Genomic DNA, 24,786 nt, shown 5'->3' with positions numbered 1-24,786 from the left:
TATTGAAACTACATTTTCCATCATTGCATGTTTTAAAAATGCACCTAAACCATGCCTGTGATAGACAGAATAATCCTAATTTCTGCAAAAAATGAGCAGCAGATCAAATCCAGCCAATCTTAGTACAATCTCAAAATCAAAGACAGCTTCTCCATTTCCAGATGAAGGAACCTCACTCACCCTTCAAAATGAAATTTCATTTGTGGATCTGATCCATAGCACGCAACATACTACATTCTGAATGGGAGCTACATACTGCATTTGTTTGTGTGACACTTAAACAAAACATAAAGGAATCTTTATTTTAGTTAGACTAAAGATAATTGCTATACTCTTATGGCTAACTATAAGCTTTCCCAGAACATCACCATAATTAAAAACCAGAGGACTTCACACCACCACTTTTCACTTTCTCCATTAGGGAACAGCGTGACTGGAATGATTTGTCAGTGCTGGAATGCTTTTCTCTGGCTGTTTGGTGTTTATGTTGAAGCCAGCATTTTGGGTGCCTCATCCATTAAGCCAGCTAACAGTGAAATGGGTCACACCGAACGAGAGACAATCTCATGTAGTGTGCAGCAAAGCCGGTATGTTCTGCGTTTTTCTTTCACCTGAGATTTGCATGCTTTTCTATAATTACTACTTGTCTGAAGGCTGTGAAACAGAGATAGCTCTACGCAATTACAGGAACCAAGGCACTACAGTTTGTAAGGAATGAGTGGCTTCTGACTGCTGCAGAGCTTGAAGCTGGTCTGAAAAGTGCAGCGCTCACACACACTGCACGGCTGTTAAGTTACTATGTATGAATGAAAGCAGCATAAAGAGCCAACATGGAATCTGCACTGTTTATTTGCATTGTGAGCTTGTGACTGTGTCTTCTTGTACAAAGTGTAAATTCAGTGTAAGAAATGGGATTAACAAATATTTACAGTACATTTCGAGGTTAATCCATGATGACATTTGGAAAGGGAGACTGGTGGTGGAACCAGCTTATTGTAGTATTGCACCATGCATTTAACAGCAGTCTTGAGAAAATGTGTAAGGAACAAATTACCTGGTGCTCTTCATTTTGGGATTGAGATGGCCCAAAGCAAAAGAAAAAAACATGAAAGCAGGGAACAGACCAGTAATAGATTTACACTGCTAAAGTTTTTTTGACATTTGGCTAATTTTTGCAAACACAGCCAGGCCGACAAGAAAAATACAAGACAACCTCAAATTGTAAATTCAAAAATGTATAGCAAATATATAGATATTTTCAAGGGTGAACATTATGATAGGCTTAGTTACCAGAAAATCCCCCTGATTGAGAAGCATTGTGAAGGTAGCATGGGAATAGTCAATTCTCATGAATGCATAACAGACTTATGAAGAAGCTGCTTCTCACAAGTATTCCTGATACTGATAAGCATCACTTATCCTGAACTATAGCTGGTATGTCTGGAGAGCCTACTTTCACAAGAATAATAATGTATTCAGCACACACAGAAATGACACTCAGTAAAGTATTTTAGCTACTTTAAATTACAACTCAAATAGCAATTTAGATTCATTTCATCCAAGGGTTTTGGATTACTCCAAGTCTTCGGGCACATGTGCAATACATCACAAAAATAAACATTTTCAGATCTTAAAAAAATCCTTTTGGCATTTTGGAATTCACAATATACAATATATTAATTTTCCTTCAACTGTGCATACCTATCTTGAGTTGCACTATAAATAAAGGTGATGAATCAGCAGTTACAGAGAAAATTATAATTATATATCATCTATACAAAATAGATACTAAAATAAGAGCAGTGAGCACAAAGGGCCTCTCCCAGGTTGAGAGTCAATAGTTATGATCATATGCTGTATCAGCACTACCAGAGACTGAAAGCTGCTTACCAAACGTTGTTAGTCTGTTATGTTTGATATAAATAGCACCTTCACCAAGAAAACCCCTGTTGCCAGACATGGCTATGATGGTACTTACTTGTGTGGTTGATTGTCATTTCATTAAGCTTCTATGGTAGGGGGCAAACAATTGGGGTTGTGGGGTGGGGGTGGGGGGGTGTCAGCCTATGATAGAATAAAAAAAACAGCTGCTGCCACATGGGTAAGTTGACCTTTGCTTTGACGCCGTGTGGAGACGCTTAAAGGCAGACCAGAAAGTTGTGTCCAAGGCAGGGCAGACACTAGAACCTGAAAGGCAGAGGTTTGAAGAAATCCTCAATGAAGAGAGTGTCCTTATGGGTGAGTACCTTTGAGTCTAGGAAGGTGGATGGAAGGTGTGGGTCTGGGCCGCTGGGAGGGAGGAATGCATCAGTACAGTAGACATCCATGTTCACATACAATTGTAAAAGGGTGGGCTAAGTCAGATTTGGTTGGGCCTCATGTATTGGTATCGCTGCTTGCTGATTGGTTATCTTCAGCGTGCTTAAACATCAGGATGGAATTATAGATTTTCAGGGCAGGGCCAAGTTTGACACTCATAATCTTTACGATGTCACGCTGTGTCAGCAGGAGGAATGCCTTTCCATCGATTTGCTAGGAGAGAGACAAGATCAGAATCAGTCATTCCATTATGGCTATGCAAACACCTCAAAATAAAGAAAGACAAGGTTCTCCTTGTCCTCTCCTTGTTGCTTTAGAAAACTCATTCTCCTTGCAAACAACTAGGGGAATCTCTTCTATTATATAAGCACACTGTATCAGAGCTGCTCAATAATGGAAAACATCGTGAGATATGCAGTTTAATCAAAGAAGGTAAAGAGTGCAAGGCGATGCGCTTCCTTTAACACGCACAGCCTCCCCTCCAAACTAACAGTTCCTGTGTGCACGATCACGTTTTTTAAAAGGTTCTGCTCAAATCCTCACCTCTCTCTTCCCTACTCAAACAAACACTGCCTGCACTATTAGGAAAGAGAAGGGCTTTGTTTCCCTCACAGTCCCCTAGAGAGTAATACTCAGAGTGAACTATGGGAAAAGCCTAGTCTGGGTATGTTCCACTTCAGCAAGTTAAGCATATTGAAAAAGCCAGAGTTCACCAACACCTCAGAGCCGAACACACCATTTTGATTCATTAGCACAGTTTAATGCGTCTCTCTTTTACTCATTTCGACTACAGTGAATCAGTGTTTCTGCACAGCAACTTCATCAAAGAGCTAGAACATAGAATTGAAAATAAACTTAGCATAGCAGAGTTGGCTTCTGATGAAGTAAATTCTGCCTTGGTAATTGGGAGATACAGTCTTCCTCTCCTTCTCTCCCGGGGTCGGGAGGTACAAGGAAATTCATGTGAATCTTCTCTAAATTCATTTGAATTTACATGACCTCTAAACTCGTGTGAATTTAACTCACCACCTCTCAAAATTCATGTGATTTTAAGTTACCTCTTCTATAAACTCATGTGAATTTAACCACCTCTCTAAACTCATGTGAATTTAACTTTATTCCTCTCTAAAAATCATGGGAATTTAACTTACCTCCTCTCTAAACTGCTTGGCTTGTTCCTCACAGCCTGGCAGAGAGTGAATGAAGTCAGCCACCTAGGCACAAAGAGGGTTCATCTGAGGTTATTTTTTTCCCCTCAGACAACTATGAAATAGTTTTTTTCCTATTATATACATTTATGTGAGTTACAGCTGATTAAGTCACAAAGGAGCTACAATTACGATGAACCAAATTATAATATGTATCAAAGTATCAAAAACATTCATGATCACAGCTTTATGAACAAGTATGTGGGAATGCCAAAACTTTCAATTGCAGGCAATGAATAGAGAGAGAGAGAAACACAGACTTTAATATGACCAAAGAAACCACTACAAGGTAGACTACAAAGAGAAAAACAATCAATTACCCTCAGAAATACCTAAAGCAAGACCAATAATTAATTTTATTTTAACAGATCAGATAGGACTTTGACGGAAGTTGTGAATCATCTTGTATTTAACAAATGCAACGTGGTACTCCAATTGCATGAAACTAATTCAGAATAGATCACAGCTCTGCCTTGAGCCATAATCCATGAACCTGAACAACCTCTCTCAAAAACTCTGCTTGCTGGGGCTAAACAGGCAGTGTAAATCAGGCCTGGCCACTCGTGACCTTGTGGCTCTAATTGGCAGGGGAATAGCAGAAATTACAGCCAGTGTTCAAAGATGTTAACGGCACACAATTCCGGCAGAGCTTGTAATGAGATCACGGGGGCCCATAGCACACAGCTTTGCCACCAGAGCCTCTGTGCAGAGCAGGAAGAGACAGACTGCACTGACAGAAGGTCTAGCCCTCTCTCTCTCTCTCTGTGGCAGGCTGCAGATGACCCCTAGCATTTCAGGACAGTCAGCCAAGCACCGTATCCCCTTCAGTCTGCTTGAATGGTGATCACTTAACAAGATGGCTGTGCTCTGGTGAAAAGCTCTGCTTAGAGAAAGACTATGAGCCCTTGAATGCAAAATGTTTGGCTTGTGGTAGTAAGAATGAAGTCTGCTAATAATCACAAAGCTCCTTGCAATGCACGTTGACTAGAAATAGACAGTATTTAAATTAGACATTTTTTAAATACCTATTTATTGAAACATTTTAGTGTTTTGCAATTTGTATTGATTTGTAATGCAATATATGTGATATTGCATTAATGCTACTTAATGATATTGCATTAACGATAATCAGTATTTTTGCACTGAAATGCTAAAAATACTTCACAGATTACCCTACTTTAAAATACTCCTAAATACAGCCTATATGCCTAATGATGCTCCTTCCTACCACCCTGGTCTCCCAGTTTCAAATGTTTGACACTAATCACATAACCTGACATGATGAGGTGCCGCAGAACTCTATGAACTACATGTTCAGGATTAAATAACAACTTGACAGAATGGTACGATGAGAAAATCTGCTTAGGGCCCACAGGATCTTCCTCAGTCCCATGCCTGCCGTGACAGGCTGTGTCTAAGCTGTCAGCTCAGTCTATAATGAGCAAAAGGTTTTCAGATGTTCCATGTATTCAGCTGTAGATAAATTACTGTTAGCATGGTTATTAGATGTGTATCTTAAATACATTTATTTATACATCATACATTTATGATAGCAATTTGTCATTATTTATAACTGGTATCAGGATTACAGTACATTACACCTTATTTTTGCTCATCTCTGGTTTGGCTTAGATAATGAAGATTGATGTGTGTGTGACTAATTAACCTTCATGGGGTTTGGACTTCATCTGTGAAAATCTCTATTCAAGAAATTTCATTAACATTCTCAAGTGAGGGGGACAGAAATAAAGTGATTAAGGTTAACACACTTGATGTATGGACACTGGCTGCATGGAGGAGTGGATACAGAATTGTTCTGAAGAGAGGATTTATACACTGCTCACGACTCTGACTTTCTGCTTGTCTATTAAAGGATTACTACCGCCAATAAGACATTTTGTCTCAATCTGTAATTCTTTCCTGAAATTGATAGAGGATATACTCCCTGAAATTATAGCAATAATTCTTAGACTGCACTCCAGAAACATTAGCTGTTTTGTTTGTTACGGTTAAGTGGCCTTGAATTGTTAAGACTATTTCAGAGGGGAAAATTAGCCTGTTGCGCTAACAGCAGTATTTGAATGGATGCAGATATCTCCTACCAGCGAGTGGAGAACTGCACCATTCTTTCTGCAAGATGCTACACAGAAGTGCTGATAACTGTAGACTTTAGAGAAGTCCTGTGTGTGATGCAGAGGTGCTCTCCCAGTAAGAAGGATGTCGCATGGATATAAATATGGATGCAGCTGTAATGCTTTTGGGACTTAATGAACAGTCATTATCTCACTGCATTTAAGTGAACTAAATTGTACTTTAAGAATTGTTTGAGGACAGGCATAAAACACAAAGTTTCAAATTTTTCTAATCAAATTTAAATACATTTGGCAACCTTAGCACTTTCACTTAGGACATAAATCATAACTGCATGAAACTGAGCAAATCGTGTTTGCCGTCAGTTTTCTTTAGTAAGTAGAATTCCACCAGTTCAAGGATACACTTATTAAGGCCTTACATTACCAACTACTTTGTGATCACCATTCACTGGTTTGGACAATGTGTTGCATAATCCCTTATTGATCCAACTCTGTTAGTATTCAAAAGTAACCTAAATCAAAATGGAAAAAGGTCTCGCTTCATGCAATGTTTTATTTTTTTTGCTTTAGCCTTGAAAGAAAACATCAAATGTTGCATGAGAACTGGCTTTGGCAGTCTGTGTGAACATGCTCAGAGCTAGCTCACTCTCCCTCTCCACTCATCACTCTCCTTGGAGACATTTTTTTGTTTTATCTGGAGCTCTCTTCCCCTCACTGATGTAAATCTAATACACAACACCACTTCCAACTCAGAGCCACTCCAGAGTTTGTGCTTTAAGTACATACAAAGCCACAAATGATCCCAAATGCTGCATTTCACCCCACTCTGAATTCATTCACTACTGACTGCCTGCTTTGCTGTGAAGAGAGTCGATCTTGTTTTCAGCACATGGGGATATGCATTACACCTAGGAGAGCTGTAATTTAATTTAAACAGTTCCTATGAAGATAGTAAACCAGAGCCCCATATGCAAGGCAAATTTGGGATTAATTTATATAGGACTTCGATCATAGATCAATCATATTAGATGATGATTTATCTAACAGTAAACAACATATGAAAAAGATCTAACGCAAGTTATGTTGTGATATGAAGATACTAAGATATGTTGAAAGAGTCTGGATTTTGTATTTATGAAAATGTATTCGTAATTACTTGATAATTTTTTTGTCAACAACAAACATTTCATTGCAATGTGGGCTTGGAGTTTCATCTGGTTACTATGGCAAAGAACATCTTATCATTCCTCTTGCTACAGACGGGATTTAAAGAAAGGTCAAAATAAATGACCTTCCGGTCTGCTACCTCACTGTGATCTAGTGCCCACTGCATCTTCACCATAAGAGAGGGGTGTTTTGTGCATTTGTGGATAAAAGGTAAGTTTGAGAAAAATCCAACATCAATAATGAGTAAACATGGACCTGTAAAAGCATCCAATGCAAACCATTTGCTCAGGAACACCACAGCGATGCCTACAAACCAAGCATCAACCTTCTTGAAACAGAAGGTCTCTAAACACACATTAAAAATAAAAGGAACAGAAAATACCCCCCCAAAGTCCACTATATATGATGAGGCAGTCAAAACAGTTCCTCTGCCCCTAGACTAGCTCAGAGCAAGAACTACCAAGTCTGATGTTATGTTAGTGTACACTGGAGTGGATGCAATGTCACAGTTCTAGTCTTTCCTGTACACAGCACTCTATTTCTGCTGATTCCAGCTTGAGGCTTCAAACATGCTAATAGGAAGCTTGCTACCGAACTCACAACTACTTGATATTCGTATAGTTGTGGAAGTCTGAGACTATAAGACAGAAGACAATAGAAAGGAAGCAGTAATTAGAGACATATATGTAGGGTGGATTGGCAATGATTACAGGAAAAATGTTATCCAAGTTACACATCAACAACTTATTCCAGGTCTGTTTCTCCACTGTGGAGTAAAACTATGCATTAATGAGCTCTTTCAAATGGATGTGTATTGAATAATTTGTAGTAAGTGAAAAGATTAGGAAGACAGATAATTAGCTACAGGGAGTTGGGATAATATCTGTTTAATTACAGCATCATAAATAAACAACACCCCTTTTCCTCTTTGAATTGAGACGTTGGTTGAAGCACTCTGCTGAGCAAGATGACAAAGATCCTGCCCTTTCCTCTTCTGCAGTTACAAATTAAAATAGGAAGTGAATGCCAGTAAAGCTGTACATCAACGCTTGCATACACTGGTCAAAACAAAAAGGTGTGCAGTGTGAACCAGTGTGAGGGAGAAGGCATGCAGTGTGAACCAGTGTGAGGGAGAAGGCGTGCAGTGTGAACCAGTGTGAGGGAGAAGGCGTGCAGTGCGAACCAGTGTGAGGGAGAAGGCGTGCAGTGTGAACCAGTGTGAGGGAGAAGGCGTGCAGTGCGAACCAGTGTGAGGGAGAAGGCGTGCAGTGTGAACCAGTGTGAGGGAGAAGGCGTGCAGTGCGAACCAGTGTGAGGGAGAAGGCGTGCAGTGTGAACCAGTGTGAGGGAGAAGGCATGCAGTGTGAACCAGTGTGAGGGAGAAGGTGTGCAGTGTGGGCTGGCTTACCTCCTCCACAGTCCAGTAGGCCACACGACTGGCCTGCACACCTGCCACACCTGGCAGCAGCTTACAGTGCTGCTCCCAGCACAGAGGCAGGTCTCGACTAGGGTGCGCAGACATGGCCGACAGGAAGACTGACTGATGCAGGGCCTGCTGTAGACTGTCCACATTCCTCTCTACACACATACACACACACACACACACACACACACACACACACACACAAATGAAAAGTGAGTGAGGAAGACCTACTTGGCATCTGCTAAGCATCTACTAAATGAACTGGTCAAGGTAAAAGTGATTTATGGACATAGTGATGGGGGAGTAATTAACGTCGCAATACTGAAATAAAACAAAGGTTCAGCTGGTGCTGCTCAAACGGGAGAAGCAGAACAGAACATCAGCATGTGTGAGTCCCACAGGATGGAGAGAGATGGGAATGAATGTAATTAAAAAGGAAGGACTGGGGGAGGGGAAAACACCAACTAACCAGCAACTCTTTTTATTTAGGCCATGATGCACAGGCACAAATAGATATATGAACTCACAAACACACACGCACGCTATTTCAAATACAGTAATGTCTGTGCTCCATCCTTTAATAATTTTGAGAGAAGTGTTGATTACTGTGGAATAGCAGCAATGATACATCACTCTTGGTGAAAAGGAGTATTAAGTGCTTAATTTAAAAGAAACAGGAAGGATTCGGCTTCATATGGTAATTTCATGCAGTGTACATTTCAATGCTGTAAGCATGCAAGATATAAACTATGCAAATGTGAGTGTCAAATTAGGAAACATTCCATTATAATGCATTTTTCATTGTCTCTTTATGTTAATAAAAACAAACACTTGTTTCATTTAGTCTAGCAATGCAGACTAAATGAGCACATTTTATATCAATGAATTTAAGACAAAATCCTCAAAAACTATTTTGAATTTTGCCCATGTGAAATGCTTTATGTTTTTTTTTTTTTTCCTCATTTCCCGCTAAACAGTTGTAGTTCTTTTTACTTCTGCAATAATATTTAATATCGCACAATCACACAACATTCAGTCTCATTTAATAGCATTTTACATCCTGCCTGTGGGGAACTTTCCAGAAGCTCTGGCCAAAAGCAGACTGCTACTTCTGGCAGTCGACAGGCTGCCATCAGAGCCCAGCATGTAAGAGAGTGAGACTCAGGTTTAGAGAAAGAGACCCAACTGGCTCATTGTAAAATATTACGCTCCACATTCACCTGTCTGTTCACAGCATCGGTGATAAAGTCACAGATGTTAACAGGAAAGAACTTAAAATCATGTGTGGGACCTTCTCATCTAAAATGTGGTCGTCTCACAATCACTAAGAGTGTTGTTACTCTATCAATCCAGCATGAGAGCCTTTATCAGATTAGTCATACATCACCTCGTATAAGGTCAACAAAACACAGTGTGTAAAGGCAAAACACACAGCTGTGTGGAGACATCCTTCCTGGAACATCCAACCCACACTGCCTGTTACTTTACTACTGCAGCTGCCACTGCAAAAACCTTCTCAACCACCAAAGTAGAAAAAGACACTGAGCAAAACTGCACGCCAGCCCACGATTAAACTGCCTTTGAGCATCTCTCAGAGGACACACGCACGCACACACACACACACACACACACACACACACACACACACACACACACACACACACACACACACACACATGCCCTCCTCATGTGGAAGAGCCTCCTTCATCAGATTTAAAAGGCGATCACTCTGATGGTATAGAGTCCAGAATTTGTGCGGATTAAGATTTGCATAATCAGTTGTATAAATTCATTATAATCTGCTACATAACATTTTGCCAATTTCACCTAGCACTGCAAAAATTTTTTATTAAATAAATAAAACATTCCGCCAGTAACATCTCAACAAAAAAGATATGCGGCACATGGGGACACACTGCCATCGCGCTCCGACACACTGTGACTCCATGATTAGAGGAGAAAAAGGTGGGAAACTGACACCCACCGAATCACAGACAGCGCCTGGGAGAGACTCACACAAAAGGCTTTGAGAGCATGTCTCTGCCTGCCTGGCTGCTTCCCATGTGGGCTCATGTTTGGCACCAGGTGCTGCATTTTACACTATTTTACACTGATCTAGGAGCAGTTTCTTGTGATGCAACACGCATGTGGTAGATGGCAGGCTTTGGAGCACTGACCCTGGGTCAGTAGCACGCTCGCCCTGGGAGGGGCGAAGTGCCAAGAGGCTGCTGTCTTCACATGGAAAAGGCGGAGTGACTTGACCAGGAAAGTCAGGGTGGACAGAAGGAGGGTGAGAGAGAGACTGGTGCTCCTACATCCCATATGCTGGGGGAAGAATGCTGCTTTGTACAGGACAACCCAGACGGTGAGGTAACTGCGTACACCAGTGTGCTAACATACGGATATATAAACAATGACTGAACAGTTAATACTGATATGACAGTAGATCACTGATCACAAATAAAAGTAGAATGATTACCAAAACATTTTTTAAAAATATGAAACACGTTTTTTATATTTAATTTTGCAATTATAGTTAAAATCTGTGGGTACTTTAGAGCTTCATTTCAACTGAGCAGGCCTATCCAACTCAATAAACGAATAAACAAGACTGCCATGAAGAAACCATGCAAATCAAGGTCTACTCCTGCAGAGATACTGGCCACTCTAAAATGATTCCAGAGTGAATACAGACTTACACAAAAATGTCATGTGCACAAAACTAAAGATATACAGCAATGCCTCAAACCCAGAGAAGAGCATTTTTCTGCCCCTTACCATGTCGGTCAATCCTTGTTGTGTGTCAGTCCCTGTTTTCACCAAGCCTTCATTAGCCATAGCCATTAGCCTTCATTAGCTATAGCCATATCAAATGAGCAGAGGAAAACCAGAGCAATGCCATCAAATGATAATAATAATTTGTTGTTCAATCTGGAAATTTTAAATCCAATTGTGTTACTGCCATGCGACTTATTGTGCACTGTTTGAAAGGCCGGAAAGAATAAGTATTACATAGGAAGTAAATGTAGTGAACCACCATCAAATCAGACTTTAATTTCACTAGTATGTTATTGATGCCTGCTTCTGAACACTACAAAACCTGCCATCGTTCAAGCAGGTTAGGACTCCACTACAGAAACACTCTAGCTCGAGGCACACATCCACAGACACTCACCTGTAGCTGTGTGCATTACTGTGGTGTGTTTAAGTAGATCCACTTAATCCCTAGCTTCTCTAGAGCCCTGCAATAGGACACCTCCATCACTGACTACTGTTGTCCTCCCAGGTTTCCATTCAAGGTTTCCTCTCCCCTTATAACACACTGCTATATACAGGAGTGTGTATAAGCACATTTGTAAATCATCTGCTTGAGTTTAAAACTTTAGCAGATGGGTATCTGCTTGAGGCCCCATCCGTGCACACTCGTGCACACTGCACTTGAGGAAGTGAACACTTCAACCATCCAAACACTCAAACACAAAATACTACTCACTCACACCAGCCAAAGGCTGAGAGAGCACCATTCATCATGTTTTAAATGTCCTTGATGATAACAAGGCAGAAGGCAGCATAGAACTGCAAATCCTTAAAGAGAGCCAGAGCAAGACAGAGCAAAAGCGAGAGAGAGAGCGAGAGAGAACGTGCCAGAGTGCCAATGGGAAATATTGTGTCAGTCACAGTACATTTGAAAAGCATGCAAATACCTAACTGGGAATATAAATTCCATGAAGCACATTAATTAAACAAAGCTTCCCCAGCTGAGAAAGAGGATACGTGATGCGTTTCCTTAGTCTATGTTCCACACCACTGACTTTTAAACCAACATGACGAATTATGCCAGAAAGTGGAACCAGCACACCAAACAATATAATTAACTTTAGAAGATAGATGTTTTAAACGTCCTGCACTGTCTGCAAAAGAACAAGCACAAAGTTAAAATGAGTACAATTCAGACTATAATGTAGATGGTATTTGTGACATTTTGACACAGGGGTGAGGTACGAGACGTGGTGGGAGGCAGCGGTTTATTCGTTTAAACAAAGGAAAACTCCCAACATGCCATAAAAAAAGGCTTGAAATAGTCCTCCATCTTGCTGGAACATTAAGTAGTGACTTGGTTATAGTCCATAGCAGAATTTAATACCAAGCACTGAAGTTCAACACCAGTGGGTTTAAATACGAGATGGGGTATGTGGCAGGTGAATGGGGTAACTCATGAGTGGGAGACAGAGAGTGGGGCATTGACTGAGGACAATGATTGACAGGGATTTATGGGTGCATGCGCATTACTAGATGGGTACCGGCCAAGGTGAAACTATATTAGAATCCAAGACTGCAGACTTTTTTTTTTTTTTTTTCCAGCTTCTGCAATGGAAAATGTGCAGATAAAATTTTAAAGTAACAATGTGACAATGAATTTAATGGAATGGATGTAATTCTGGCTCAATAACACTCTTGATCCATACGGTGATGAGGTTAAAACAATTTCATTGTCTTTGCCAAATCAAGGTTAAATGCAGCACAAGCAGAAAACAGTCCTGTGTGTCCATTTTGATCAGAAAAGGATCCAATATATCGAATGCAGAGAAAGCAGAACAATGTTAGGACAAATGGAAGGCATTAAAACAAGTTACCTTGTGAGTAACTGCAAGGACAGGAACATGTTTTCTGTACATACATTAATGTGCACTCCTCCATTGAGCACTGCTTCATTGAGCACTCCCTCACTGTGCACTCCTCCACTGCACACTCATGTAAAATTCAAGTTACTGAGGAAAGTGCGCGCTTGCAAAACATGTAAACACCTTTTCACGCTGCCATAACCTAATTTTTCACAATAACCCAATGCTTGTGTGCATGTAAATGTAGTCAATATTGATATTGAAATAAATCGGCCAATCTGCCAGATGCAGTTAAACCATATAACTGGAACATGACAATGAATCTAATGCCAGCAGTCAATGCTAATTTCTTTTCCACTGCATGCCTATAACTGACTGAAGCCTGCCATTATTACACTTAATGTTTTAGAATGATTTTTGTCAATATTTTATTCAATCAGCTCGCTCTGTCCAGATGGGTGCTGAGAGCTACAGGGGTCTCAGCCAGCAGTGATTGGGTGAGGAACCGTTTTGTCTCAGCCAGGATCCCACCAATCCAGAAACTTTATCTGGAACTCTTCATTAGCGCTGGTGGAGGTCGTGCTAACGAGGCTGGTGACAGGAGGCTCTGAGCGAGTTGGAGCACTTGGTAGGGAGTCGGGCCGGCGGGGAGATCCACACTTAGGTCCTGCAGTAGCAGTCTGAAAGGGGGATGACTCACCAAGGCTTGGGTCTGCGTGTGCACGGGCCTATCTGTGTGACTTCCTGCAGTGAGACCAGAATCCAATGTGTGAGTACACAGGGACAGGGTGTGCAAGTGTGTGTCTGGCTGTCGGAACACTAGGGCACTACCGCAGGGTGTGTGCTCACCCAGACCCTGTGTGCAAGTGTGTGAGTTTGCAAAGTAACTACAGATAGGTTAATTTGAATATAGTACAACAGCTAAGTTTATAGTAGGCCAAAAATGTCTGAAGAAATTGTCTAGAGGAAAGTTTAACACTTGGGACACAAAGGTGGCCTTAAACAGCTTAATTAAGCTTTTTTGATATTCCTAAAAACCTTAAAAGTCACTAGCAGTAGTCTCAACCTCACTTAGCAAGAAAGTACTGTTAGCCACTAGACAAGAACAATAACACTGTGTTAGTCAATTACCTTCTACTTTCTGACAGAATGACATCACAACATAAACAAAAAATAAATAACAGGTCTGCTAACAAAGTATTCATTCATGTATATTACAAATCACATACAAGCACGTCTACAGCAGCTCTGACATTTGGACATCACTGCATAAGCTAGACACAGAATTTTGGCAAATAGCCAACCAAATGGCACTTAGACATGACCACAGGGTTGACAGTGGAGGACAAAATGCACACACAGGTGATGTTGCCATGGCGACAATCACAAAGCATCATCACTGTTTGAGAACCTATTTGTAATTTGTTGTGTCGCAAGGGCAGCGTAGCTCAAATGGCTAAGAACACAGAATCAGACAAACTGTCCAGAAACATTCAAGTCACAATATCACCACAGCAGAGTGGGACAAGAATAGAAGCTCTTCAAGGAAAAAAGTGAACATCACAATCGTCCTCTACTGCTGCTACCATAAACTTTTAATCCAAAGCCAGGACAGTGGTAGAAGCTGGTGGCTAAAGCTGCATGGCTGGAGGTAAACATTTTCCATTTCAGAAGAATGTTTGGAGCTTTTAATAAGTTCTGTAACATATACTTGTAAAGCAAAATAATTTTTAGAAGCATGTCCTTGGTATACCGTCGTATCAAGAGTATTGCCTACTGCTGCTACACAACACTCTCACATTTCTGGCTACAGACCAAACCAAATTGCTGCTATTCAGGGAAACTCTGATCAATAAAAACAAAAAAAGAGGCACCAGGGGTCCATGCAAACAGAATGGTAATGACGACAGGTACGGTGCCTGTGTCAGAAAGCACTTCATTAACCTGCTCTGCAGGAAGCCAAATAACTCAGACTGAACAAACCGGAGGGTACGGACTCAGCTGCACTGGGTGAGCGGCGCAGATGCAGGAGCAGCGTTCATTGGGTTCCTCCGCCTTCGCCGCTCTCCGAAACAGAGGATCCGCTTGCCTACACGATCACATTGTTTTAGACTGAGGAATGCGAGGTGCCGAATGACACAATGACGAGCGCAGGGAGACAAGGAGCATGGCAGCTTGTGTTGGGCCTCGGCTTCTAACACAGCACAGGTGCATCTGAGCTGGAGGAAAGAACGATATGCTTGCTCATTTACTCCATGTCCTTCTCCAGTCTCGCCACTCTTCCTGCCCCCTCCCTCCCCAGCTCTCTCCATCACTCCCTGCCTCCGCACCCCCACCCCCTCCCCTCTGATCTCGTCAGAAGTGAAGCCAGGCTAGCAGCGGGTGCCACTGCCGGGGCTGGCAGCCACTCCTGGAGGCCGCCCAGGACAGCACACACATGGGGAGTCATGGTTAAGCCCCAACTCTCCACCCACATAGGAATCCAATAAACCGACCCCACAAACTCATGGCTGATGGTTCCCATCTCAGCACAATGGGATTCTAAGGTTCAACTACATCGTTAAAACTCAGAGGCTCAAGGTAGGATTCAAACAGTCCAAAGGGGTTAAGAAGACATTACATAGCTTGTTACATATGAGAAGGCACAACTCACCAAATCTGCATGAATTGCATTTTAGAGAGACTTTCAAATAATGTTATTAGACAATAACTATTATCTTCTAAATCCAATTATCTTAATAGTTTTATCTTATTTACTTTACTTTACTTTTTATTATCTTATTTACTTTACTTTTTTACTTTGTTATTTTAATATTTTTATCTTTAATTTCTTTTAACATTTTCTTTTTGTCTTATCTCCTTTTAATGTTTTTTATTTATACTGTAAACAAATAAAGATTATTATTATTATTATTATAACTTGTAAGGAGTTTGTGAAACATTGCGTTGTTTATTTTGAACCAATTCGAAAAATAAGACCAGAATGGAAAACTTCTTCCTGGAGGTTTTTTGTGACCAGTTCTCCAGACAACTGGAGGTTTTTTGTGACCAGTTCTCCAGACAACTGGAGGTTTTTTGTGACCAGTTCTCCAGACAACTGGAGGTTTTTGTGACCAGTTCTCCAGACAACTGGAGGTTTTTGTGACCAGTTCTCCAGACAACTGGAGGTTTTTGTGACCAGTTCTCCAGACAACTGGAAGTTTTTGTGACCAGTTCTCCAGACAACTGGAAGTTTTTGTGACCAGTTCTCCAGACAACTGGAGGTTGTGCGTGAACTAATTGGATGATGCATTACATCATTTTGTCTTCCCTTTAGATGATCCTTGTAGCTTTTTATCACAGGCTTCCTGTGTTTTTTTGCCAAATCTCAGTCATTTAAATGTAGTATACTGCATGTCAAAGAAAAATAGAGAATGAAGTCACACGTGATTAATTCAAATTTAGACACATCTGAAATACACATCTGAAACGACCATCCCTAATCAGTTACGATTTTTATTTTCCTATATATTAACAAGTCTGTTGGAAGAAACTGACAGAAACAGGTGGGTGGATTACTATTGTTAGGCTGCTATGTTTGGTGCCTTACAGCAAAGAGCAACACACAGGCATCATTTTTCTTCATTACACCAAACCCAAATATGATTAGCCATCACACAATGCTTTTACCTCCATGAAAATATCAAGCAAGTACAAACAAGTTTCCTATTGCATTTAACTCATTACATTACCACAATTTTCTGGATGACATTTTTCTGAGAGACATAAGAGTCAGACATTATGATGTCATTAGAAGGAGAAGGGATGTAAACAAAGCCATGTAATATATTTCTTTATGGTGTTTATGTGCAAAATTATAAAGCTTGACAAGTATTCAAAACACAAACATGTTGCTCTTGCAAATGGAAAGAAAAGTAATTTTCAGTTTATAGTCGACCACAGAGCACGGTTGGGAGACATGGAAAAAGAGATAAATAAATAGAGTGCAAGTGAGAGAAAGAGAGAAATAAACCACATATTTCCCCCTACAGACAGACATACTTTATTACTCAAACAGCCTAAAACTTTAAAGCTCACAGAATTAAGCAATTCATGTGTTCAAAAATGTCATATTTTGAACCTAATGAAAAACACCATCTGAGGAACTGCAGCAATATTTAGAGGTTTTTCTAGATTTCTTCAACTCTTCTCCCACTGCTATACTGTTTCCTAATCAATTTTAAGGTTTAAACCCACTAGAGAACGCCAAGAAAACATTTCGTTACAATAGTGCCTTGGCAGTATATCATTACAGTGAAAACAAACAAACCCTCACAACACTCACTCATATCTCACAACATTAAGATGAAAAATACTTAACTTCCTCAAAAAGCTGAAGGCATTTTTGCCAGCCTGTGTCTTTTCAGTTCAAAGCAACCTCTGCACAACCTGACAGCCTAATGTCACTCGAACCTACACAGGAATTTATTTCAGTACAAATGCACTGAATGGCACGATCACAAACTCTCTCAATCGCACACGTGCGAGTTTAATTATCCTGAAGGGGCTTGGGGAACAATACAAGGAGGCAAAGGCTCATGCAGCCAAATATACAGCAAACAGCTCAGACCTTTCCAGTGATGTGGTACACAGAGCACAAAATCAATAGGAAACGTCACGGAGGTTTGACCTGCTGGTTGATGCAGGCCGAGTTGTTAGTGGTCTACTGTGGTAACCACAGGTTCTGCTACCTGCTTTGACTGGGGAGCATGAAAACATGAGAAATATCTTGAGCCAAACATCAATGCAGTAATGCTTAGACATATGATAGTATAATAAAAATATAATGGTGCAATGAGAGGTTTAACTAGTATTACAATTGAATTCAATGACATTAACAAATTATAGCCATTGATCAGCAACTGTACATTTACTTTATAAATGGCAACACGATAAGAAATCATTCAGCTTTAGTGCCTTAAAAATCAATTATTCCCATTTGCTTATATTTTCTAAAGCAAGCAGACTGCAGTAAGTACAGGCTGCATTTACACAGGCACAAACAAATGCTTTATAGAATTCTTGATGAAGACTCCGTATTTTTCTCTTTACTGGGTCAAATGGTAGAACATTCACAATGCAGTAAGCTGTGGTTTTGATGCTTGCCTCTGTGCCTCAGAATATGCGTGTGTGCACATTTTACATTCTGGATTTACATAACGCACTGCTGGTACTGAGCTCCAATGCAGGGCACTAGGCCAAAAGCGTGATCAAATCGAGCTTTCCATATACTGCAATGGGACAGAGACAAACAACCTTCACATAAGGTTTTTTTTTTGCCAATTTCATTTGGAGATGCAACATAAACATCTACTAATAATCATATAGGGCATAATAAATGTAAACAATTGCTTCAGGAAAACTCAGTCTTTAATTGCAGACCTTACAGAGCAGTTTTGCCTCCGTCAACAATGATCATTTAATGGAGAATGATGGGGATAATAAGGAATCCATCAGTCACTACAGAGAACTGTGAGAAGTCCACAGACAGGACATACTGGGACAAATGGGAGGGTCCAGTCAACCACTCATGATGATTTTCTAGATGTCACAAATCTTATTTGATCAGAGTGTTTTCAGTCTCAGCCTGACCAACCAATCAACCAAGGGCAGACAGGAAAAAGGGAGTCAATGCTCTACATACTGGGAGCTCCTGAATGCAACGGCGTGAAATGGAGCGGCCTTGGTTAGTGTCGGTCTTGTAAACGGGATTTCAAGTATTTGGGAAAGGAAGATTTTGGAAATGATAGGAAGTGATGGCAGAGTCACTATCACTACAGTTACCTGGGGACCACATATAAAACTTCAAGTTTGAAGTTAACTTGCAGTACAGGAGAGAGTGCAGGACTATTTGGAACAGGACAGGAGGAGAGGTGTGTGGCAGCAGCACAAGAGACTTATAGGTACTGTAAAACACCCACCACTTCCATCAATAATGCTGAAATGCAGACACAAAAAAAGTCTTACCCACAAATCAACAATGCGTGCCATGTGTCACTAGAGGAGCAGTGGATCTCCGCTATGGGAAAGTGAAGAACGCCAACTGAACAAACAGCAAAGCCCCACTAAGCACAACTGACCACAGGACATTTATTTGGTACCCACACACCAGATACTTTGGGTTAAACAGTGGAATAAAGATGCAGTGGAAAGTTTGATTGCTAGCTATAAATGTACAGATTGGAAACAAACCATACCTACCAAATGGAGATCTGCCATTATCTGCCCCTAAGAAGTGCAACCCCACTTAATAATAACCATTCAGTCATCCTGTAGCTGTATCACTAGAACTGAAATCTTATGAGAGACTCCTCTTACCACAGCTAATGGAGACAGTGAAAAGATCAACAGACCCACTTCAATTTGCATATAAGCAGACAACGGATGTAGTGCCTCCTCAGACTTACGAACACCCAGAGAGACCTACATTTATTATTTACTTGTGGAGTTCTTAGTGTGTTTAACACTGCACAACTTCATCTAGTGGGACATAATCTTCAGCACATGGATATGAATCCACACTTCATAGTCCTCGTTCTTTAATTTCCAGAGAGTGAAATACAGTGGGCACTAATAAACTCATATGGACTGGAGTACCACAGGACTCAGTGATTTCACTGGTCTTGTTCTCATTCTACACAGACGACTACAGATGTTGGAGATGCTGTATATAAAGTTCTCAGATGACACTGTAATCACTGATACCATCAACTCTGAGTTGTAGTACAGAAAAATTAACAGATCTTCTGAGCCACCTGGGCCTGAATCCCAGTTAAACAAAGGAAATGCTGGTAGAGTACAGCCAGCACCAGCACATGGTCCCAACCCTGTGAATAAAGGGACAAGTGACTGAACAGGTTGGTGAATGTAAACACTTATTGATGATATTGATTACACACTCATCAAAAACGGTGAGGTGATGTTCTCCAAGTGCTTACACTGGTCCTTCCTCCCTAGGTACATCAGAAAAAAGCCATAAATTCTCCAAACATTCTATAAGTGCTTTATTGACTCTATACTGACCTATAGCATCATGGCATGGTTTGGAGTGATGAGAACCATCAATCTACAATCCCTCAATAAAACAGTCAGCAAACAGCAAAATCTCTTAGCAGCATCTCTGAGACAAAGACTTTAAGAAAGCCAAACAAATAACCCCAACAAATCCCACATTTGTGCTCCACAAACACATTACTCTCATGCCCTCTGGTAAGCACTCTACAACACTGAATGTTAGAACAAGTAAAGCATTAAGAAGTTTAGCTCGTTCTCCCATCTGCCTTTTGTAAATGTACACATTGTAGTTATATATACAAGTTATATTGTACATTTGATTCTTCATTTACTCAGTGGTTTTGCATTTACTGATGCACTGATTTGGATATTCTGGGGCTTTAAATGCAGACAAATATAAAAATATGTAACAACAAAACTATTTCATAATATGCATGAGAAATGTGTATTTTATAATTTATTATAATAATATATACCATATATATAATTTATTACATATAATAATATAATTTATTACATATAGCAATATATATCATATATAATTTATTACGCATCATAACATATACCTTCTCAGCTGAGCTGCCTTAAATCTCACCCACTCATGCCATGTTTTGCTTCACTGCTCTTTGGTCTCCTTGGTTAAAAAGAAGACGTGCTCAGGTGGAACGTGTCGTACCTGTTGCCGCATTACCCATGTGTCATTACGTTTTATGTTCTCGACTTTATAAGCAGTTTGCATTACCATAACATTATGTTCTTTGAAGTTATGTTGGCTTTCTTTAATTGCTGTTTGTGCATGTTCGTGTTTGTTTTCATTTCATTACTTTCATTAAACTCTGCAGTTGGAGACATGACTTTTGTTCATTTCTTTTCTTGCACATTTCACTCCCTGTTCAGCTTAGCCATGAAATGTTTTTACTTTAGCCAGAGTTTGTCTTCTTTTACTTTTTGACTTTCTAAAAAAAAATTTTTTAGTAATGCTACCTAAAGAGAATGAAGGAGTAAGAGAGAAAGAGAATGAGTCATCAATCATTCATGTCAAGACCAAACCTTAAACATGAGATTGCCAAACACCAGGTCCGTCTGACAGTTAAGAGGACTAACACTACATCAATACTTACATCTAGTTAGCCAAGACTGTAGGCCAACAACATTATAGTGTAGACTCCTCGGCAGCAGATATTCATTTCACGGCTTCTGTAACAGGAAGCTTTCAGTAATCGCATCTGAGACTGGGATATTTCTTGGCATTAATCAACCCCAAGGAGTGTCCTCCTCAACCATAAGGGAATCGCTGTAGGTATATTTACAGAGCCACGCCATCTCACATTGCACAAATAAAAGACAAAAACCTACACCGTATGCCTTAAAGAGCTTGTGGATGACATACTGGAGTTATACAGTCATCTGCCCTGCCATGTCTGCACAGACAAATGAACAAGCATATGTCACTGCAAGCTGTTTGAATCCCCGTCAACACAACAAGCTGAATATCTCATCCCCAAATCACAACACAGGTGCTATAAACATTGGAGAATTGCTGGACAGATATTCACTAATCTGATGGGACAAAGATGTGCCAATCAAGCCACTGTAGCAAGCAACAACAAGCATACCTCACAATGCAAGGGCAGCCTAAAAGTTACTTCCTGCTTTCAAACTTTCTACCAGTCATTATATGCCTCAGACTCATCAGAAAGTTCAATCGAAAATCCCTACTAAAGTTCCGCCGTGTCATTTTGGGGTGGTTCGGCCCTTCATCAAACCCCCTGATCAAACTGGTTATATTAAGAATCTTCTTTTTTTTCTTTTTTAAATATTAGATGCCTTTTGGACATCCTTTATGAACCTTTTCCACCCACTGTGACAGAAGTGGTGCGTTCTCTTGATTCTGCAGATATTAAAAAGGGTGAACCTTTTAAATGTGTTGGAAACTTCGAGTGCAATGGAACCACTTTCTCTAGCCCTGAGAAAATGATAATCAAGGGAACCCAACACAAAGGGCAGCAGCATACAGTTTCACTTTATGTGGACAATATGTTGTACTTATATATAGCAACCCCTTTCATGTCTTTCCAGAAAAGTGAGTTCATGTCTGTTGGCACTGGGGCAGGTTGTACGCCTCATTTCCTCTTTACCTTACGATATTCAAGATATCTTGCGATATGGGTTACATATATCTATACAGCTCTGTTTGAAATTAGCTACCAGCCTCTATTATCAAATTTAAGGAAGGATATTGACTATTGGGATCCCCCGTCTGTCCCTCTAGGTGAAAGAATTAAGATGATGCATATATTCCAGTGTCTTTACATATTAATTGATCCGACACCAATTTATATTTGGAACTAAAACATCCCAAATTAAAAGTGTACTTCTGAAACTTTACAATGGGAGGGACAGTGGACAGTGGTTTCTGTATTGTTACCGGATGCCCAACATAAGAGCATTGCTACACTGGTTAAAGAATTAGTCCACTCTCCCTGAATGGTTCATTTCTAGCTTGCTTCTAATCCAGTTATCATGCAGTCAATCAAAATCGGTTTAGAAGATCTCGCTCCCTTAAGAATCTGTCACAAGCAGTGCCAATTGCACACAATCACATCTTTGATGGATGAGGCTTATGCTATATGGTCTAGAATGGATGTGGTCTTAATATCTGATCTCTGCATTGATGGTAATTTTGCCTCCTTTGAAAAGCAGAAATAGGATATTCCCCGATCACACTTTTATAGATACTTGCAGCTCTGGGACTGTGTAGCCTTGAACTTGAATTGATTTCCATTATGCCCTCCCACTTCTCTGTTAGATTAAATTTTAACTATAAATCATTAAAAAGCAGACTACAAGGCTATAATTTATGAACTACTCGCATACAATCTGATGCCTTCAGACCTCAGATTTAACAGTCTTGGATGAACCAATACTAGGAAAGCTTGGAACAAAACAATACAGGAAATTTTCCCTCTTCCTTCCTTCCATAAGTCTAAGATATGCTGTTATTCATTTAAACCATTTAAATGACGCAGACAGGCCACAGGCTCTGGGCCGCACACCCAACATATTTAAAGTGCTACACATAGTGGCAAATAACCATAAAAGACATCTTCTTAGGAAAAGTGGTGGAACTGAAACCAGTTAGCGCCTTGTTGGGTGTGAGACCTGGTGGATACTCCTGTTAGGAGGTGGTAAATTAAACATGTTGACCTTACTCTCTCTTGGCCAGGAAACTATTGTTTAAAAAGAAAGACCCAATACCTCTGACATGCAGTCGATGTATCATAGAAGTCATGTACCCTCTCAAATTGGAGAAGATTGGATACAGTGTCAAAGGATCTACAAGGAAGTCTCATACTATTTGACAGCATTTCTTAATCTTTGTTGGAAGCTGACAGCTTGACAATGTAACCATTTTTTGTCATTTATCTGTATTATTTATTTTGTTTATATGGAAGTCTAGGTATGTATGTGTAACGTTAGCTGCACGACTCCTCACTTGGGCTTGTGTGTGTGTGTTATCTGTTTCACCTGTCTTTTGTCTTGTTAAATGTTATGCGTGTCATCTTTTTGTGGCTAACATCTGTGCATTTATGTGTGTATGTTCCCCTTGTGTTTGTCAGTATTTAAACCTTCTAAGATTGAAGAGTCTCATGAGTGTTGTGTGTTTTTTCATTCGTCATTAAAATAAATTAAGTCTAACAGCCAACACCTTACAGCCTGCCTTTCCCTCGCACTGAAAATTTAAATCGGTTCATACGTGTATGTCTAGTTTGGCGGGATGGGATAAGTTTCTTTTTTCTGCAGGATAAATGTGATAGATAAACTATAAAAATTTAATGAAAAGACCCTGATTCAAAGAAAGAAAGAAATGCAGGTAAACCAAAAAACAAAACCCACCCCAAGATAAACTCACGTCTTGAACATTTAAATTGAAACCAAGGACTTGGTGAAAATGAGAGAAGCGGCTGGTTAAGGTGGAGGAAGAGGACATGGGCGAGCCCCTGGTGGGCAGTGCAGGAAGGAAAGGGGAGTGTGCCCTGCCTTCCCCTCCATCCAGGACCAGCTGGTGTAGAAATGATCCTTTGCTGCTATAGCAACAGATAAACTGCTCACATAATGTGTCTGTGTCTCCGCCCCCCTAGAGGCCAAGTGGACATTACACTGGTCAGAAGTCTACAGCGGCTGCATGAAGCGCAATGGAAAAACTGTCCCTGCTGGGAACCCAATGTTAGACAGTATGGTGGGAAAGAACAGGACACCAAGCTGTAAGTCCCCTGTGTCCTGAGTGAGTCTGTTGGTGACTTCAGGGACAGTGAATGGGGAGGGAATTGCTGCATTTATACGATCACTGGCTGAAGTGAAGCACTGCCCAGAACCACCACCCCCCCCCCCCCCCCCCCCCCCCCCACCCCCCGGGAATTTTCTGCTTCTCTGTTGTGAGAACAAGAATCAGCACAAGAGTGAGGATGCATGTATGTATGAAACATTCAGATCATCCCAGAAAAGGAATCATAAAATGAGGGGGGGATAGAGAGAGAGGGGGAGAGAGAAGGAGAGCGATAGAGAGGGGGAGAGGGGGAAAGAGAGAGAGGGAGAGAGGAAGTGAGACTAACTGGAAAGAGCAGGACAAAGGAGGGGAGAAGCCAGCGTGAGAGGAGTGGGGAGAGTGTCAGTGAGCAGGTCGTGAGCTTCAGGTGAGCATGGCTGAGACGGTGGGGAAGGCAGTGTGGGGGAGGCATGACTAATGGCCCATAGCAGCAGGCCCGGGCTCAAGACATCTGACACACCATTATTCTGGCCTCGTGATACCACTGCAGAGAAGCCTAGTTCTGTGACATGAAACTATGGCGCCTAAAGATATACAATTACTAAAAGATGCACAGTGAAGCCACATTTGCTGT

General features: G+C 40.7%; 1 protein-coding gene across 5 annotated transcripts in view; it reads right to left on the bottom strand.

Moving 5' to 3' along the window:
• Window positions 1-831: 831 nt before the first annotated feature.
• Window positions 832-24,786, bottom strand: part of l3mbtl4 (L3MBTL histone methyl-lysine binding protein 4) — a 77,687-nt gene continuing 53,732 nt past the window's right edge. For all 5 annotated transcript variants that reach the window (XM_076971423.1, XM_076971422.1, XM_076971419.1 and 2 more), the window contains exons 18-20: window positions 8,196-8,365; window positions 3,471-3,533; window positions 832-2,532 (exon numbers count right to left, since the gene is read on the bottom strand). In XM_076971423.1, the coding sequence (XP_076827538.1) occupies window positions 2,377-2,532; window positions 3,471-3,533; window positions 8,196-8,365 (389 nt within the window). In that variant the 3' untranslated portion in view covers window positions 832-2,376. The remainder of the gene's footprint in view (window positions 2,533-3,470; window positions 3,534-8,195; window positions 8,366-24,786) is intronic.

The sequence above is a fragment of the Brachyhypopomus gauderio genome, chromosome 13 (assembly GCF_052324685.1).
Source record: "Brachyhypopomus gauderio isolate BG-103 chromosome 13, BGAUD_0.2, whole genome shotgun sequence".
In the NCBI taxonomy this organism is placed as follows: Eukaryota; Metazoa; Chordata; class Actinopteri; order Gymnotiformes; family Hypopomidae; genus Brachyhypopomus; species Brachyhypopomus gauderio.
The sequence above is the reverse complement of the archived record's forward strand: the minus strand, read 5'-3'. Positions and strand labels throughout refer to the sequence as shown.